Below are 19,837 nucleotides of genomic sequence, written 5' to 3' on the forward strand. Positions count from 1 at the left end.
TCTTTCTTTTTTAATGCTCCACTACCACGGTTTGTCAACTACCACTAAACAACAGAAATTAGCAGAAGAACATGCTAAGGTCCATCCAGTACTTTCATTACAGTCGTTTGAGAGCAGTGTGGGGTGGGGGTCATCTTCGATCATCAAATAGTTCACGATTAAAGCTGAATACTCGTTTGACTCCCGTTGCTAGGCACCCAAACCAAAGAGTTCATCACTCAAAGTCACCATGGGAACAGCATCTATAGCTCAAATATCAAGACTGAATCTGAGGCTACAGCAGCAGGAAAAGGTGCTGCGAGTCACTTACTGGCACGATGAGCTGTGTCATGAATCCACAGGAGTTACTTTGCAAAAAAGGCAATCTGCTCTCAAATTTAACTGGTGGATTAACAGGTGCTGTTTGGTATTCACCAGCTGTCAACCGTATGAGCTCGATCACTAACGAGCCTATGGCCACTCATCTACCTGAACATCATGATGCAGTTCCCAATACCGCAGAGAACATCGCAGATAAACATTAAAAAGACAGAGTTGACCTCCCCATTGTATTAAACAATCACACTCTGTGCCTTTTACCACATTTCTTACACTTTACACATAGTGCAAATTCAACACTCTGTCTGACACACTAATTGAATTAACACCCGTTAGTTACAGCTGAGTAAATCGGTTGGCGTCATGTGTCAGCAAGCGTCTCAACATCCACCTGGCCAGGACACCCCATCTAATGTTTTGGTTAAGTTTTGTTTCAGCTACATACTTAAAATGAGGGAAAATGTGCAGAAAATAGAGAGGCTCCATTTCAACCAAAGTCTCATACATTAATTTGTTCAAACACTAACATCCACCAGATCATTGGCGACCTGCTTAAGCAGCGATCACACCCTGCTATGGACATAGACAGCTGTAGATATCATGGACCATTAAGTCCACTAGAACAGGAATGACTAAAGTCCACTTTAACTAAAGGGTGCACAGTTGGTGCACTGTATGTCTCCATAGATAAGGCTGTTTTGATCCAAAAAGCTGTCCAGCATGCAGATGTCCTCCCATGTATATAACTATAACATGCCTCTTAGGGGTAGTGTTAGGTTCTACTTTAGCCATGTGCTAAACAAAAGCCTGAAGATTACACCTTTCCAATCAAGTCCTGTTAATCCATTTTGGCTTTACAAGTAGGGCTGCTCGATTATGGCAAAAATGATAATCACGATTATTTTCACTGAAATTGAGATCGCGATTATTTGACGATATTTATTTAACCCTTTAAGACCTACTATAGAACCAAGTCCGACAGAGCTTATATTATTTTTTTACATGTTGTAGTGCCATTTGTGGGAGCATTTCAAGTTGCTAAATAACCGTTATAGCCCATATTTTAATAATATGTATGCATTAAGTCCATAGTAACTACATTAATTGCAAAAAAGTGCAATAAACTACAAAAAAATTTATATTGTTTTTGTTTTGTTTTGTTTACATATATTTCTACTTGGAGAAATTTAAGAGGTTTATCCCTCAAAACTTTAAATACAATAAAGTTGCAAAAAATAGTTTACAACAACAGGAAATTTATTTTGAGTGTCTTCATAGTTTTATTTTGGAGATACACCAATTTTTATATACTGCAGGAAAAACAAAAAAAAACAATCCTATGATGCAAATTAGCAAAGAAAACAGCATGTGCATCAAAATAAACTATTTCCAGCAGTGCAAGCATCCCAGAAACTATTCAGAAAAGTCAAACATGACCAGTAGAGGTTTTTAAGGCCTACAAGTAAAAAACTACATTTCCGCGAAAATGACGTCACTTCCGGTTTCGGCCAGGAAATGGCGGACATGCGACAGTTCACGCTGATGTCTGTTTCACTGTGGGAAGTGTCACGAACAGCTGATCGGATCGGCAAAGCGTGTTTCTGGAATATTATGTTTTTGTTCCTGCAAGCGCTTTTTATGCAATTTTTGCAAAGCTATATGTGGAACGAAACCGTGACCGAGGACAAGCTGATGGCATAAGATGTAAGTACAACTCCTCCGGTTTCATATGCAAAACAAATTATTGCGCTAGCTTACGTGGTTCAGGTTCTACAGGGATTTAAAAATAGTTACACAAAGCGGAGCATGCTGCTCTGACCGGATTTAAAGGGTTAACAATGACTTTAAAAAATAATATAAAATAGTGTGCAACACCACTGAAGTTTTTTTACCTCTCTTTTCAACCAACAGCAGTCACTCTCCTCTCCAAATAACTTCTGCTTAGCTTTCCGAGCTTCCCTCGGGTCCTCTTAATCAGCGGTCTCCAACCTTTTTTGCGCCACGGACAGGTTTATGCCCGACAATATTTTCACGGACCGGCCTTCAAGGTGTCGCGGATAAATGAGGGAGGGGCTAATAATCGGCTCAGTCATTTTTAATGATCGTTGAAAGCCCAGATCGTAATCGTGATTAAAATTGAGCAGCCCTATTTACAAGTCATGTGCTATAATATTTCCATTTGGGTGTGCCAAATGGAAGGAAATGCCATTAAAAAGGAGCAGATGCGAAGCCAACTCTAGTCCATATATATATATATATACATAATATAAAAGTTCCAGGTAAAAATGGGACGCATTGGGAAGCTGAACTCTTAAAATTGTGACTCGCTCATTCACTCTTTCATCTCACTAAATACCGAAAATATCTCTTTGCAGACCAAAAGGAGAATAAATAAAGTGTTCTCCATATTTTTATTTCTGACTCAGGTTATATTTATACTATCAAACCTCATGCTCCTGTCATTTCTTTTATCAATATGAGTCAGCAAAAAGCAAGCACTTCGATCATTAGAGCTTCTTACTACTTCTCACTTGACTGCAAACATTACAGCTGCTTCATATTCTTTTGTTTGGTAGAAAGAGAGGATATTGGCTATTGGAAAGCCACACCTTTCCCCTCTGAAGAAACACAGAGGGGCGGACAGACATGGCTGTGCACAAAAGGCCTGTCAGATCCAAGGCCAGGGCAGAAGCAGTGGAGAGACTGCGTATCCTATATATAGCCGAAATGTGACAGGACATCCGAGAGGACAGGGAAGTCTAGACACAAATGGCACAGCACTTAATCAACTGTGTGTGTGTGTGTGTGTGTGTGTGTCTTCAGCACAGTCTTGTTATCTCACCTTTCATTAGACAGCCTGTGTCAAGCTGTTGCATGATAATGCCACAAGATTGTATTAATATCACAGCCTTGTGTGATCAGATTGGCTGGAGGCTCGGGCTTTATTTGCCGAATTAAAGGGGGGAAAGGAAGGAAGGGAGACAGAAAGACTCAGAAAATGAGAGCAAAAGCAACGGGGTACTAGCGTCAAAGATGTGAGGAGAGTTGGTGGATCAGAGCGAGTGACTCATCAGAAAAGGAATGTCCCGTCACTGCCAAAGAAACTACAGACACCGTTGCAATGATTGCTCCATCTCCAATACTTTAAATCACCCCATCTCTGGCTCTTGTCACCTCTTCCTCCTACACAAAGCCTGTCTCTTTCTCCCTCTGTCTCTGTACTGCTCATCGTTGTCGTTTCCCAGCTTAAGCAGGCCATTCTTCTCCTGCTAGATACTGCTTTTGGATGGGGATGACAAAGCTAGCTAAACCACAACTGGTGGACCAGCTCTGCACCACCCCTGTTAGGAGCAAACAGAGGTCCAAGGCCGCCAATTCGTTTATTCTAACGAGTGAGTGCAAAGCCAATAAGCAAATTCCAGCACTGTGTGGTTAATCAAAGCGACACTAGTCAATTAATTTAAATTCTAATCCCCAATACAAGTTGTTTTAAATGCAACTGCGGTTTTATGAATCACAGTAAAGATATGGAGACGAGGCTGGCAACGCATCACATCCTTACCACAGATGTTCGGTTATTTATAATCCCACCACAGGATATGATGTAGGCATAAAAAACAAAAAGAACACCACCACAATGACTGCACACATGATTCAACTTTTAGATCACCTGTCATCCTGTGCATTCACCACACAGGAATTTACAGGCTCTGCCCTTCCACATCAAGATGGAAGAAAGGGTTCGTGGCAGTTCTACCATTTCTTCTGTGGGATTTTAAACCAGCCGAAAAACCCCTACAGATAAAAAATAAACAAAAAACAAAATCAGTGTTGCCTTCTGCTGCTGATCTTGGCACACAGCTGATGTAGAGAAGACCTAATATTTGGCTAAAACTAGTTTTCTCATACACTTTCAGGGATCAAGTGACCTGCATTATCGAGTGGCATCAGAGAAATAGTTTTCAATTAAAGCATCAGTGGGAAGGTGATGAAGCAGGCCTCGACTATGATCTACGATAAGTCAATTTTTTCAAGAGGCATCCTGTGTCTATTTTACATTTAATAATATGTTATACATTCGCCGTGCATATCAGTGTCACTACTGAACACTGAAAACAGCAGCGTCAAACATACACTGCCTGGTCCAAAAAAAAAAGTCACACTAATATTTTGTTGGACTGTGTTAGCTTTGATGACAGCACACATCCACTGTTCCATTCTAAGCTTATGCAATGTTACAACACTTATTTCCATCTAGACTTGCACTTTTTCACCAACATCTTGCACTGATGATGAGAGTTAGACCGATACATTAAGTCTTCTTCAGCAAATCCCGGTTCTTCAATGAGATTAAGGTCTGGACTCATTGGTGGCCAATCCATGTGTGAAAATGCTCTCTGAACCACTCTTTGACAGTTAGAGCCCAACGAATCCTGGCGCTGTCAAATATAATTAAAATATCCCTGTGCCACAAATGGATGGAAAAAGCTGGGCTCTCAGTATATTCAGGTAGTCAGCTGACCTTGTTTTCTGAACACAGACCACCTAAAAATTACAATGAAAATTGCAACCACAGGCTTGCATGGTAGGTACTAGGGATGGTCGATGCACCACAATTCTGGAACAGGGCAAATCTGGACTCATAAGACCACGTGATCCTTTTTTCATTCCTCCACAGTCCAATCTTTATGCTCCTTGGCAAACTGAAACCTGTTTTCCCAGTTAGCCTCATTGATAAGTGTTTTCTTCTGGCTACAGAGCTGTTTGTTCTATCGTTACATTTTTATAATTTGATTTCACCAAACATATAAATGATCTCCAATCATTTTCAAGATTTGTGCCAATTTGCAAGGGAAACAGTAAGGGCTTAACATATTTTTGCACAAATGTTGTTCTTTATATGTGAATGTTTGGTTCTTTATCGTATCTCCTGGCTAAATGCTTAAAGCAATAATTTCAGCTCTGCTTGCTATTATTAGTGCACTGCAAATATTTTGCTTGGCAAGCCCTTCAGATTTTTCCCCCACCCCTAAAAATTCTTTATGAAATCCAATTACCTGCTAACAGAGGAACACCTGTCCATTTACCCAAGTGGTCCTTGAGACATGGAGTCCAGACTCTCACTTCTATCACTTCTTAATCCTTGTTTAGAGACAGCCCAAATCCTTGAACTTTTTTTTAAGTAGGCCAATTTACAGTAGCACCTGGGGCTCTGGCCTTTATAGCCACTTTCATATCATATGACTGTGTGTGTGCACGTGTGTTTGTTTAAAAGCCAAAAGGAGGCGAGAGGAGGGAGAAGGGAACACCAGACCAAAAGCCAGAAGAAGAAAAAACCCTTATGCAGCTGAACTGAGACTGATGGGTGTATACAGGGGAAAGTGCAGCCATGTGGAAAAGACAACATCAGAAACAGAAACATATAAACAGGAGAGTCGCAGAAAAAGCCCCCCCTTTCAAAAGTAGAAATCCTGTCCATCCTCGCCTCATCCTCAGGTAATTTGGAGGCAGAATAACGTGCATACTGATGACCCGATCCCAGAGCGCTCTGACAGCAAGGAGACAGTCCATCGGCGAGGGCTGCCAGGAGCCGACACGCTACACAAACAGAAAAACACACAAAAAAAGAAAAGAAAACAAAGCGGAAAAAAGCGGAGGGGGAAAAGGCGGCGATGAGGAGCAAGCATGCGGGCGAAAAGCTGTCAAAAAACAGGCAAGACAGACGGACAGATGGAAAGAGGAGAAAAAAAAAGGGGCCCTATCATCTGGCTTCACACCCTGCAGGATGAACAGGGCCTCTGTGCTCCTTCCCTGTTCAAACACACCTCACGGCTGTCTGCTCCCTGCAACAACAATGCGCGCACACACACGCATGCACGCACACACACACTGCAGCCTGCCTAACAGTGGGCACAATAACCCTATTGAGAGGCATCGATAGGGGGCTGAAAGTGAAGAGAATGAGATGCTGAAAAAAGATTGACAACTCACACATACAGTCTCCCGGACCCAGCAGCACACATAAATCCACACAAACAAATCATAGCGTGGTTATCCTGCCAGCATGACAGCCTGGGATGAATCTACTCTCTGCTGTCCTTAATTCATCATTCATCTGTCCAATCTGGTCACACACACCACACACACACACACACAACTAAAAATCACACACACAAACAGTTGTTTGGTCAGGGGCGGACCAGAAGTATTGTTACACAAGGGAAGAAGGGTGGTGGTAGCGGATCTCCGAACTCTTTATCTGATTACTCACACACACCCACGCAGAAACGCTCAGTCACACAAGCATGTACACACACGCACACTCTCACCACGCTTTCTCGTCAGCTGCTGTGCATGACCCCGACCACACACAGACTAACGAGTTGGTGCTGCAAGGCAAGAAAGTCCCGGGATCGTTCACATGCAGGTTTATCGTCTTTCCAACAACTGCACCCATTCTGCTGAGGACTGTGGCTAGTGCGGCTATCGAAACATATTTTAGGCTGTGCTCAAAGCTTTGCAAGGTGACAGCCTGGATTAGGGTCAATCAACCAAATGTGACAAAAATGCCCACCTGAGCCCCTCCATCACACGATTCAAGTATTTTTAATGAAGGCATGCAAAACTTTATCTACATACTAGGTCCTCAAATTTTGCTCTTTTTAAAAATCTTTTTTTTTTTTTGCATTTTTAGCCCTTATAATCCCAAAAGTACAACAACTAGCCACATAAAGGGCTAAAAACAAACAGACTGTCTCTGATGTCCATGCATGTTCACTTTATGAGGATTCTGAAAATCATCTTCAGCACCTAAAGCCATTTGATCAGCTATTATATGGAATATATGAACACTCTTTCACAGATACCAGTCATTAACAAAAAAAATGACTATCTCAGAAATCATTTTCACACAGCTTAAGGATGAGCCTGGTATTAAAATACAGGTTAAAATCGAGACCTTTGGGAGGTGGTTTAGCTCCCTGGGTTGAGTGGGATACCAATATGCCGCAAGGCCACCACAGATCATTTCCTGCATGCTTTTCACCTTACTCCATCTTCCCGTCCTTTCCTATCTGCCTCACAGAAAAGCAGAACTTCCACAGGCTAAAGCTTAATTTGACCCAAGTGCAACTTTGCCAGTGCAACAATGATATATGCTGCAGAACTGATGCTCGAATTAAAAAATACAAAATAAAAATAAATTTGCCGTCAGAATATAACGCTAAGATTTTACCTCACCCTTACACTGGAGTAAAACTGATTTGAAACCAATATTTCATAAAATTATTAAGGGTCAGAAATGCTGAAAAGGTTTTGACATTCATCTCATGTTCTTTGACTGTAAAACTGCTAAACTTCTAAAATCCTGATTCTTCAGGGGTCAGGTGCCATGTGTTGATTCATTTCATATAAAAACGAGACATTACCGACTTGCGCTTGCATTCTGTGCATGTGTCCAAATCGTGCAGCAGCACGCCTTCCTTTGAGGATGAGTTGGCATCTTGAAAGCGAGGAGCTCATACCAAATATTACCAGAGCTAAAACAAAGACGCACTCAGGAACAGTCTGCAGTGCTTGGCCCAAAACTCGACCCATAAATGTCCGAGTCACTTTTTCCACACTCAGCAACTCCTGATTGCTGTATAGAAATGCTACAAGAGGGAGGGAGGGAGGGAGGGCAAAGGAGCGAGAGAGAGAAAATGACGAGGGAAAAGAAGGATGAAGCGACGACAGAGGCTGGCAACACAGAGAGGAGCAGAATATAAACCAACTTAACCCAAACCCAAAAGCCCTGAGCAATTAGCAATGACATCATGTACACGCACGCACGCACGCACACACTGCAGAGAAGGGCTAGGTTTGAATGAAAAGCAAGACAGCAGGGTATAGAGGCTGCAAGGATAGCGAGGGAGGCGAGGCAGAGGATGACAGTGCACCATTTCTACTATGGTGGTACAGCCAGTGACACATTCAGTTTTGCAATTGCACAAATGAACTCACCAAACCGACACCGCCACAACCACAGCTTAAAATAGGGAGCACAAGCTGTTTACCAACAAAGTGCTTATAAAAAATAAAAAAAGGAAGCAAAGGCAGGAAAAGGGAGAACTGGGAAGATATTTAGATCAGACTCAAAGCATGCTTTACTCATGAGGCTTTTTAACATGACTGCACCTTTGAAACAGATACACCAGTAAGTAAGTACCAGTGCAAATGTGATGCAAAACAAATACAGCAGAGCCAGGAGAGAAAGGCTGGCAGTGAAACCTCAGTGGTGCACTCTAAAAGAAGAAATCGGGTCCTCTGACAATTGGTGTTATTGTCAACAACTTCAGCCCTCCTTCTCCTCATAGGCTGCAATATATTACATGAACTGTGTCCCGAGCGTTTACAGTCTTACCACAAGAGTCAACAGTGACGCTCCCTCTAGGTGTTTATGCACAATCATTACATATCCCAAACTCTCACTCTCTCCCCTCTCTCTTTCTCCTCCCTACCTCTAAGAAAATTAAAACAGGAAAGCTATTCACGTCCTCCTCTAGATTCTTTATATCGCAAAAACATAAACATGCAATTAAGAGGCTCCATGTTTGCATAAAACAAACAGCCGTATCTTCTCAGGGAGCTCTGGCAGAAACAACCAGAGGAAGGCTGGAAATGATTAGCTAGCCACAACCAACCAGGACCAAGCACCACTGCAAGTCCCTGACTGGGCTCCCAGGGGTTTCTGATGGCCTACAGCCCCACACACTATTCAATGTAATATGCCTAAGTGAAGAGAATACCCCCTTTATGCCTGTTTGTTTCACAATGAGCCTTTTTATTACTTAAATTGTTGCTGTAAACAGAGCACGACATGGGAATGTTTCCAACCTCTGGATGGAAACCACAGGACAGAAAACTGGCGCAGGCTGAATTAATCTGTCAGCTAATTAGTTCCAAACAGAAAATTAATAATTGATTAAAGGTTTAAGCCACTGTTGGAGTGACAGACTGATACTTGTTGGATCAATCATCTTAAATTTAAATGATTTACTATACAACTGAAGATGTGAGGAAGGTCACATTGTTGCCTGATCCACGAATAACTGATAAAAACACCAATCTAGGCTTTACTCAAAATTTTCAGATTTTTTTATTTTATTTTGGTCACTTGCCGAAATGAATATTATATCTTACTGACTTAGTTTAATGCACCAAACTGGCTAGTTGCCTCATATGAAGGTATTTAGGGGTGTGAAGCATAAAAAAGCCTTGTTTTTGTCTTGAGGTTGGCCAAGTTTGGATGATTGGACAGTTTCCCCCGTCTCTTACCTGAGCCTAGGCCCTCTGCATGAAGACGACACACGTTTAAGAGCCGTTAGGTGGCACAAAGGTTATTTTACACGTATGTTGTGTCCACCGTCGGACGGTTCTCCTGTTTTTCGGTCCCCTCGACACAGCGGCTGAGTTAAAAAGTCAAGCTGGAGTCAGCGGCAGCTGCCTTGCCCGCGACCGTGCTCCGTTTACGGCTGCGCATTGAACGTGTGTGAGAGCTCGTCCACGGACACCGGGAAAATACGTGACAATAAAGTGAAAGAAGCATACCCTGGGTCCCGTAAATGCCCCCTCCCCTCATCTGCCGCCCCAGCCTATCCTCCTATACCACCACCACCTTCGCCAACCGTTTGTAACACAGCGGGCCCCTCAGATGCCAATCACTGCGTCGCCCGGGGAAGATTACGGGAAAAGTTAACTCCCGTTTTTCATTTGAACGAGACGTAAAATGACCGCAAGTCCCTGCGTTCAAGCGAAATTTATCGGCATACCACATCACTCACCTCTTCTCCTGCGGGTTCACGTACTCCTCGCAGAGCTCCTGTCTTTTTTCTCTCTCTCCACCCCTCCGTTCTCGGATTGTTTCCCTTTTCTCCTCCCTCCCAGATGCCGCTGGTCTCCGGCAGGGGGAACCGGGGGACGCTGCTCCGGAAGCAAACGCTCCTCTGTTTTTACTGCCTACGCAGAGAGCGGCTCAATATTAGCGCTTTAATCTGTGATGCCCGCTGGCAGCTTTAAATCAAGAGGTTTCAGTAGGAAAGATGAACTGTTGGTTAGGAAAGCATTGTCCAAAAAAAAAAAAGTGACAATGAAAATGTCGACAGAAAGCATGATTATTCCTAACACACGAGATGGGAAGGAATAACTGCAGAGAATAGGTTAAAATGTATAATATAATAATAAGTAAGCATAATGTGGAAATTACTGTATAAGCAGTACTGTGCAAAAGTCTCGAGACATCTTAATTTCTTTCTGAAGATCTTCCAGAGTTTTCCTTTGGACATAGGTTGCTTATTCACTATTTTTTCAGTTCAGATCTTGCACCTGAAATTTTTCAGTTTGTTTGTTTGTTTGTTAAGACGCTTAACACATCTTTAGGTACACACAATTTGTTCTCATATCTTTAGTTGAAGTCATATAAAATGCCAATTGGGGCTTTATATAGCTTTATTTTTCAGCACGAGAAGCATCCCAAATACACAGCGAATGCAATAAAAGCACACTCGGATAGAAAAACACATCCAATGAAACTATCAGTCAAGGTTTGGCCTCCCCAGAGCAAAGACCTAAACACTATTAAAGTGTTATGGGATCATGTTGACAGAGAACAGAACAAAAGGCAGACAACATCCAAAGACAAGCTTTGAATGTCCTTCAAGAAGCCTGGAGAACTAAGACTACCTAAAGAAATGACAAGAAAGCTGCCTGGAAGAGTTGAGGCTGTGCTGAAGAATAAAGGTGTCATACCAATTATTGACTATTGACAAGCTTATTTAAATTGTTCAAACTCTGTTTTTGCCATATATACTGAATTTTTATGTACGTTTGCACATGTTGGCATCAGAAGCTGGTTTTCCTTACATGCACAAACAACCAGCACTTCAACGGCATCTAAGTCTGGACCTTTGCTTTCGACTATACCATTTTATAACATCAGTTTCTTCTATGTGGAAATGATAATTGTTTGAATGAAGCTATCAGCAATTTCCCTTGGACATCTGCAAGCACTGTTAGATATGATCCGCGCTTAATAGTAGGTATTAGAGTCTTCTCTTTATAAAGCTCAAAAATGTCTACTGCTGCTGTGGCCTCCCTCAGCCATATATGAATGCCATATAAGATCTGGCAACAGTGCATATTTAGTTAAGGCTGAAAAATATAATACATAAGCACATACACAAATTTAAAAAGAAAAATCAGTTCAATTCAATAAAAGTTAAGTGGGCATAATCCAGTTTAGGCTGGAGCCACGCTGGGTCTATGAAATGTGGAGTTTAATGTATGCTGGAGTTTATGTTTGAGTCAACATGTGAAGTGAAACATTTCTGTATTTAGAGGATTTAACAGGTTGCTTTTGACTTTTCCTCTGCTGCTATCCATTGGTCATGATAACATTTACAAATTAAACATTTCTATAAGTTGTAGTTTGCAGTGAGCGCTTTATGTTGCACTCTTAATATGAATAATACAAATAAAGACAAAACTTTATTTTATTTATTTAATCATAAAATTAATATGGTGTCATTCAGCATAGACCAAATTTGGGGAATATTCTTTTAAAATTATGACACCTGGTGGTGAAATCTACTTACTACACTGTGTGACGTGGTACTTAGGCATTTTGAATTAGTCCAAACTAAATCACATAAATGGGTCTTTATTCTAAAGTTATTTTGTGACACACTGTGTCAAGTATTTATAACTGATCATTTGATTTCACAAAGAAAGTAACGCTTACATGGTTAACAATAAAATAAAGTAATTTTGGCGATTTTACTAAAAAAAAAAAATCTAAACAAACAAACATCAAAGTGGAAAAACGGAAATATTATTTATTTACTTTAGCAAATATTTATGCTAAAAAAATCTACTGTCAGCTTTGAGGATTAATAGACAGAGACAATACGTTTTCCCACTACCTGTTGGTGGAGCAGTAACTAACTACCCAACAGCAACATTTAACTATTTGGGTGCAAATTATGATATATATATATTTTTTTCTTTAATTAAAAACCCCAGTTGGAACTGCTGGCATGGGCTCCAAATCTCCAGTAGCCTCCATTACATGAAATGTAGTAAGTGTATTTAAGTAATGTAAATCTAACTAATCTAAGGAAAATGTTTACTTTCAAGATGAAACACGGGTGAATCTGTGAATCATATCTTACACATATCTCTCATGAGTGATCACATCATTCCTGTCACAAGATAGAAGCTACATTCAGTTTTTGCAAAGTTTTTTTTACATATACTATATTTATATATTTAAGTTTCACTGAAATTAAAATGTTTTTTCCACCGGAAACCTGGCCAAGAGGACAGCAAAAAGGAAAAATTGCAACTAAGATAAACGCCTGCTGCTATTACTCCAATCCTCCAGGGGGCGCTGTGATAAAGCCACCGAATAGTTGCAGACCAATCACCGTTTTCCAGCAGTTTGAACAAGAAGCGGGTTGGATTATTCCGATTTCTAGCAAGACAAGAAAAAGATAAAGCTAGCAACCATGGATACAGGCTAAAACTGTTATTACGCTTGAGTTTGTTGAGAATTAGTTCTTCGGTTACGCTTTATTAAAATCATTGTAGTGGTTTGGTGGTTTTGCACAGTCAACGGTCGATATATAAACCTGCCAGACTGTGGCTTACTCCTGTGTGCTCCAGCCGCGGTAAATCTCCAGTTGTAGTTTATAAAAGTTTTACCTTTTGGCACGATTGTTGCTGGGAAGTCAAACATGAAGCCAGTAAAGCCGCTATATCTGAAGACGTACGGGAAACAGAGGCGGAAGGTGTCCGCCTGGATCTCACCTGAAGACCGCAAGCAGGCCTTCGACAGCACCCCGTCCTCCTCGGATGTCTCCGTCTTTGAGCCGTCCAAACCTCAGAGGATAAGGTATGTTTATAATTTTCTTTACTAAACCGTCTTTTCAGTATTTTCTCTACATTATGGATCACAAAAACTGTGCAGCTACTTTTTAGTTTTAGCTTATAAGAAATATATTATTGGTGTGTATGGAAGCCACAGAAATGCCAGTCCATACAGTCATATATCTGAAGTCTTTAGTTATTAATATATTTATAAAGGATTCGTTTTATTATATTTTTACTATATGAAAATATAGTTAAATATCTTAAATACACCAAACTGTAGCTAATTAAAACAGTGGCAAAAATGTAGAGTAAATCAACAGTTTGTACATACATAACAACCCCCTGTGGACGTGTGCAAAGTACAGTTTAGTTGTCAATCAGAGTTTCCTGCTCTGATTGTGAGCCCGACTATCTTCTTTGCTCCATCTGCTTTTCATTTAACAGGGAGAAGAGCACCAACGCCTTGACTGGCAGAACCGTTCGTCCTGCCAAGAAGAAAGCAATGCTTTGTCTGACTGAGGAGAGTGTGGACGAAGAGGACATGAGCAATGAGGAGAAGGCATCTCCTCTCCTTCCACCTGCTCAGCAGAGCAGGACAGCCAGGTCTGTGAATATTGTAATAAATGGTAAATAGCATTGCAGTCAGTATTACTGCATTTGAATTATTAGATTATCTTAGGCTAGAAAAATATCCTTGAAGTAGTTTGCTTTTTTTTTTTTTGTTGTATTGTATGTGTGAGTGGTCCACACCATTTCTTTCCCTTCCTTAGAAAGAAGAAGAGTAGTGTGGCCAGTCGTAGAGCAGTGCGTCCTGCCAAAAGAAAGACCATACGTCGTATAACGGACACTAGCAGCGATGAGGAGAACAGCAGGATGCTCGCTCCACCTCCTCCTTCTGTATTAACTCAGCAGAGCAAAACAACCAGGTCTGGGCATTTAAAAACAACAAAGCAACAACACATTACTAAAATGACAACGCATGTTGAGAGTTTCGGGGTTCTATTAAATATAACCACAACTGTGAATGTAAGCAGAGGTTTGACATTTCTGGCAAACTGAAGGCTGATCAAACAGTTTTCAGCAGTTTCTGTGAAATGTATTCCAAAAGCTGCAGTTTGCAGAGTCAGCTCTTGGGCTGCTTGTCTAAATCAATATCAAATGTAAAAAAATATACTGACAATTGCACTTTGGCTGCTCTCAGAGTTTAAACACATGTCTCAAGTGAAACTTACTTTTGCCAGAGCAGTCCCAAAACAAACTCAAATTTATAATCATGCAGAGAAAAACATCTTTACATTTGAGATGCTGGAACTACTTTTTAAATTATTAAAAATGAGTTGTGAGTTTTCTATCAGCAGGCTTTTTGATACAAAATGTTTTGCATTACTTTGACTTGTTTCTGCCTAACTTCTCTCTTTTTACTCTCTTTACTCTCTCTCTATTTTACTCTCTACCTCAGCACTTTCAGCGTTTGGTTTGCAGTGAGTGACTATTGTTAGCCATTCACAACTTTTAAAGCATCTCTTTTGCATTTATTTGTCTGTTTGTGAAATGATTTGTGTCTTTTCCCGTTATCAGGACGAGCCGGCTTGTGTCTGGACACAGAGTTTTGATGAAGCGGAGGGGCCAGCAGGTTCCTGTCACCACGGAGAGTGAGGAAGAAACGTCTGCACTAAAAGGCCACAGAAATTCAGATAAAATGAGGACAAACTCAAAGTGAGCATTCATGTCTTTAAGAGCTCTGTTAAAAGCCTGAACAGAAATGTCATCATTATTTGCAGTAACCTTTAGCTCTCATCCTCTCTTCTCCTGCTTTCTAGTGTTTATCCTTCTTCTGCAGGCCGCTTTGTAACCCAACGTAGACGAGCCGCTGCGATTAAACCCAAAGTCCCCAAAGCATCTGTCAGTATACTCAGCTCCTCAGATGACTTCACTTCTACAGCCTTTCCTTACAGCAGGTCTTCCAGGAAAAGAAAACTGCCCACGGCATTGGGGCCATCAAGTGCGGAGAACTCTATGAGCGCTCCCTTCCGAGAGATATCTCTCAACGAGTTGGCAGATTGCAGTCTTGGACCCTGCCCCAGGAAACCTATCTTCTGCTCTACACCGTCAGCAGGATCCTTCAGCAAACGCGGGAAGCTTAAACCATTTTCAGTCAACAATCTGTCCTGCACTCCTCCATCCATGTCAGTAGACGGCATAGTCTCCCCACCAGATTGTTCGCTTCACTGCCAGCAGACAGACACAGACCTACCTGACCACATAGAACCATCTATTGATTTATTTTCAGAGCCCAAGAGAAGAAGTGAATCAAAGTCTAAAAATGAAGGCAAATTACAGAGTGCAAATCTGCTGTCTGCAGACAGTGGCAGCAGCAGTCAGTTTGTATCTGCAGCAGCAGGAGGGTTAGATTGGCTGATCGAGACGCTGAAGGAGAAATGTTTGTCCACACGCTGCACCGTGCCGCTGGAGAGATTAGACTTGTTCGCTGAGCTGAGCTGTGAAACAACCTACTCATCCTGTCTGGGACATTCAAGCTCACTGCACAGCCAACAAACAAACAAACAGCCTGTGGACAGCAGTGAAGCGGTCGATCTGTCAGAGTCTTTAAAAGCATCGTTTTGTCTTCATTCATCAGGTACAGTCAATGATATCCGTAATAGTTTTGACCAAGAAGCTTCAGTGAGTCAGAGTTGCAACACTAACATTTCTCCATTAGTTAACTCTAAGCAGTCAGCCGAACACTCGGCCGCATCACCTATGGAGCAGTCAGAATCGGTATTTTATGTTCAGTCTATTCATCACACAGACAGCAGCTCTGAGATCATAATGAGCACACATTTGGAGTCCAGCAGCACCGTGCAGACAGTGGAAGGCGAGGCTATAGTGGCAAAGAGTAAAAGTCTTACTAAGAGGTGTTCAGTCCAGATGAAGAACCTGGTTTTGTCACAAGAGCAACTAAAAGGCTTCTCAAAGCAGACAGAGGAGGATTCGGGCAAGACACAATCAGCCAAGACAGAATGTGCAGCAGATCTCACAGCAGGGCTGAAGGAGAAATGTCTAACAGATAACATTATTGTTGGGATAAAGAGAGTAAATTTGTCACTGTTGAAAGAAATTATGAGTCCCAAAGGTGCTCTGCTAAAACCAGCCAGAGATGTGCCCGACTCAGCTAGTGACGACCAGACAAAGACGGACCACTTGTCGGAGAGCGATGACAGTAAAGAGACGACTGCCTCGAAAGCCAGCGTGAAGAACGGACGTTTGACTACTTCTGAGGATGAGAACGCCTCAGACAGAGAAGTTGTAAAGAAGAGAAAAAAGATGCCCGTGGTTCAGAAGGAAAAGAAACAGCGGAGCGCATCCACAGACCGCCCTGGGACGACGAGGAAGGCGTGCGTAAGCGGCATGAGCGTGAGCCGCTGGAAAAACAAAGGCAACGCCAGCACGCACATGATCAGGAGCAGGGCTGCGGACTGTAGCATCAATGAGATGATCCCCTCACAGCACAAGCAACCAAAGGTAAGAATCAAATTCAGAGTAACAGAACAAAGGACAGCTGAAACAGTAGGCTCGCATGTTCAGCAGCGCTGGATGGATAATGAAGGTGATGGTTAATGGGTTCATTGTTGAAGTTACCATTTAAGTTGATGCTTTTGCTTTTCTGTAAATCCCTCCAGTCAGTTTGCAACAAATGATGCTGACTATTAGAGTATTAATCAGATGCAGCTGCACTAATTAACCTGCACATTTGGTTTCCCGATGTCTTGATGGTAACAAGTATTTGTTACTGAGCCACAAGAGTTGAGGCTCGGGGGGGAAAATTAAGGGTTTTAAGGGTAATTTTTAAACCAAAATTTTTTTTATCATTAACTCGGTTTCCCTGGGTCTTTTCCTGTGTGTTATGAAAAATCTTCTTTTTTTGGTACCAGCACTGGTTTTATTATGTTGTATTTATCCAGAGTAATAGTGGATGTACTGGACAAAGGATGTTTAATATGGAGCTTCCAGGTAGGAGGAAAAGAGGAAGACCTCAGTGAAGGTTAATGGATGTAGTGAAAGAGGACATGCAGAGGGTTAGTGTGACTGAGGAGTGGAGATGGAATGAGATGGAAGCAGGTGATCGACTGTGGGAGAAGAAGCCGACTCTGACTGAGTTTAGAGGGGGACTTTTTGACCCCATCTTATTTTACACAGACACCACTCAATACCACTACAAGAGATAGAGGGGGTGTCTGCTCTCTCAGCCTGTACCAGAGTTGAGTTAAAACATGCCAACGAAGCTAGTGACCAGATAATTATTCTTGATGTTGAACATGTGGTGTGACAAAAGATTCTAATTGGCTTCCAAGTTTTCCAGCTTACAAGTATATCCTATTTTTGCACTCAGTGTGCTGCATTTATAAAGAAATCCTGCATCTCACCAACATCACATTTCTGGTGATGGGTAAGCATATAATGTTTAGGTGCTCTCACACTGTAGCGAGCACAAGCTTCCATGTAGCTGCAATGTAGTTTGGTTATATTCAAAGGAAGGCAAATGTCCATGCAGCCAAAATCTCCAAAACTGGGAAAATTAGCATGAAAATAATCTATCTATATACAATTTCTGGATGAATTGTCCCTTTAGTGCCACAAATGATTACTTCATTTGATCTCCAAACCTCATAAAAACTATTAAGCTATTGACTCTTCCCGTAAGTGAAGAAGCAGAATATTTCTGATCACAGAGCAGATCTGTGTTAACTCTTAAGTTTTTCTGTCACGATCCACCGAGCACTAATCAAACATTTAAAGGCTTTTAAGTCATTTAACCTAAAGCCTGTTGTATGTGCTATATGTAGGAGTTTTTGGGCTCTACCATGAATTTCTCCACCCCGGTGAAAGCAAGTCGGCTCAACCTCTCATCCCTGCTGGCTGATTTCACACCAAACACGAAAACCTGGAGCCGGATCAAAGCCGCCCTCTCTGTTCATCGCAAAGGCTTGGGTAATGATTTACACTCTGGTGTTTGGATTTTAAGCTTTTAGTTTGACTTTGAGAGTCCTTACACTCTCTCTCTGCCCCCCACCACCCCCATCCCCACCCCCTCATTCCCTCTCCTTAGTGCTGCTCACTCCGAGGAGTTTACGTCTATCAGCGTCGGGCTCTCCTGGGAGGACGGACACTGCTGATCTCAGTCGGGATCTCTTTACCACACCCTTACGGACGCCACTCCCCAAGCGGCTCCGGTCACAGCTGCTGGGCCAGCATTCCCTGGTATTAAACGCACATAAGTTATATATTCAGACTTTCTGTTGGTTTCTCTGCACTGTGCATTTGGGTCGTTAGACCTGATGGCGTGACATCCAGGCTGTGGATGCACGTAACCTCCTCCCACTTGTCTGTTGTTGAAGGTTTGTGAAGACGCAGACCTGTCAGACGCAGAGAAGGTGTATGCTGAATGTTGCCAGCAGCGGCCTCTGCCCTGGGAAGAGTGCATTCTCCCCCAGCGTATGAAGCAGTGTCTGAAGATTGGAGAGGGCACCTTTGGGGAAGTCTTCTCCACCAACAACGAATCAGGAGACACCGTCGCCCTCAAAGTAAGCACATTTGAGTGTATGTGAACAACATGTTTTAGAAGTGTAGCGTTGACTGAGCTCTGTTAGAGAGTTACAGATGTGAGTTGTATCAAAGAAGGTAAATATTGTGCATTGTTTTTCCTTTTCTGGCCCTTTTCTGATCCTGAGCTGGTCTTATAGTTTTTAAGTAGTAGAAAAGAACGAAAAGGGAGCAAAGATACTTCAACATGAAGCTCAGGAGGCCAAAATGAATCAATGAAAACACAAAGGGGGCATTGATGATGGCTCAGAACTAAAAAGGGCAGGGAACAGGCCAGTAATTTGTAGTATAAATCAATTGAGTTATAATGTGCTTCAAAAATAAAACCACTAATGTTACTGAAAAAACTGCAAACGTTCAACACAAGAAGTCCCACCCTGGATTGTATTTTCAGATCATTCCAGTAGAGGGGAGTGAGAAGGTGAACGGAGAGGACCAGAAGACCTTTGGAGAGATTCTCCATGAAATTATTATCTCTAAGTAAGTAACCGCAGGTACACACTGCTCACTATATGCAGTCCATTTGCTGTAATGCTAGAGCTTATAAGGTCTGTATGTTTCAGTACAGTGATACCTAATGGTGAACCACATCAAAGTACTCCAGCTGAACAGCTCTAATGAGCAGTGTTTGTGTGTTTTGTTTTGTTTTCTTCTACCAGGGAGCTGAGCAGCCTCAAAGAGAAGCAGCACAACCAGACCCATGGTTTTATTGGACTCAAAGAGTAAGTATTTTCTTTGGTCTTTTTTTCTGTTAGTGCCTCAGTAGTTTTGAATCTTAATGTGACTTTGTGTCTATTTTTCTCCCCATAGTCTTCACTGTGTTCAAGGCTGCTACCCTGCAGATTTCCTGAAAGCGTGGGACACATTTGACCAACAGAAAGGCTCAGAGAACGACAGACCAGGTCAGTGAGACAGAGCTCATTATAATTTATTCACAAGAACATGTTTTGTGTATTTCTTAGGGTTAGGGGTTAACTTACTTCTATATTAACTTCTCTCTAACTACAGGGAG

At 41.9% G+C, this 19,837-nt stretch overlaps 2 protein-coding genes across 9 annotated transcripts in view; one reads left to right on the plus strand and one right to left on the minus strand.

The window, feature by feature from the left end:
* apbb2b (amyloid beta (A4) precursor protein-binding, family B, member 2b) overlaps nt 1–10,289 on the minus strand; it is a 54,288-nt gene extending 43,999 nt beyond the window's left edge. For 5 of the 8 annotated variants that reach the window (XM_042223387.1, XM_042223386.1, XM_042223385.1 and 2 more), the window contains exon 1: nt 10,140–10,289. The gene's annotated coding sequence lies outside the window, so the exon portion shown is untranslated. The other 3 variants (XM_014335481.2, XM_005928269.3, XM_042223384.1) reach the window with 2 other exon arrangements.
* Nucleotides 10,290–12,765: 2,476 nt separating this feature from the next.
* haspin (histone H3 associated protein kinase) overlaps nt 12,766–19,837 on the plus strand; it is a 13,428-nt gene continuing 6,356 nt past the window's right edge. The window contains exons 1-11 of the mRNA XM_005928276.3: nt 12,766–13,246; nt 13,669–13,827; nt 13,995–14,150; nt 14,803–14,940; nt 15,045–16,746; nt 18,069–18,213; nt 18,332–18,483; nt 18,621–18,806; nt 19,220–19,305; nt 19,485–19,547; nt 19,636–19,727. Of these exons, the coding sequence (XP_005928338.1) occupies nt 13,089–13,246; nt 13,669–13,827; nt 13,995–14,150; nt 14,803–14,940; nt 15,045–16,746; nt 18,069–18,213; nt 18,332–18,483; nt 18,621–18,806; nt 19,220–19,305; nt 19,485–19,547; nt 19,636–19,727 (3,037 nt within the window). The 5' untranslated portion in view covers nt 12,766–13,088. The remainder of the gene's footprint in view (nt 13,247–13,668; nt 13,828–13,994; nt 14,151–14,802; nt 14,941–15,044; nt 16,747–18,068; nt 18,214–18,331; nt 18,484–18,620; nt 18,807–19,219; nt 19,306–19,484; nt 19,548–19,635; nt 19,728–19,837) is intronic.

This window comes from Haplochromis burtoni, unplaced genomic scaffold, assembly GCF_018398535.1.
Source record: "Haplochromis burtoni strain Fernald_Lab_line unplaced genomic scaffold, NCSU_Asbu1 Contig_110, whole genome shotgun sequence".
Lineage (NCBI taxonomy): Eukaryota > Metazoa > Chordata > Actinopteri > Cichliformes > Cichlidae > Haplochromis > Haplochromis burtoni.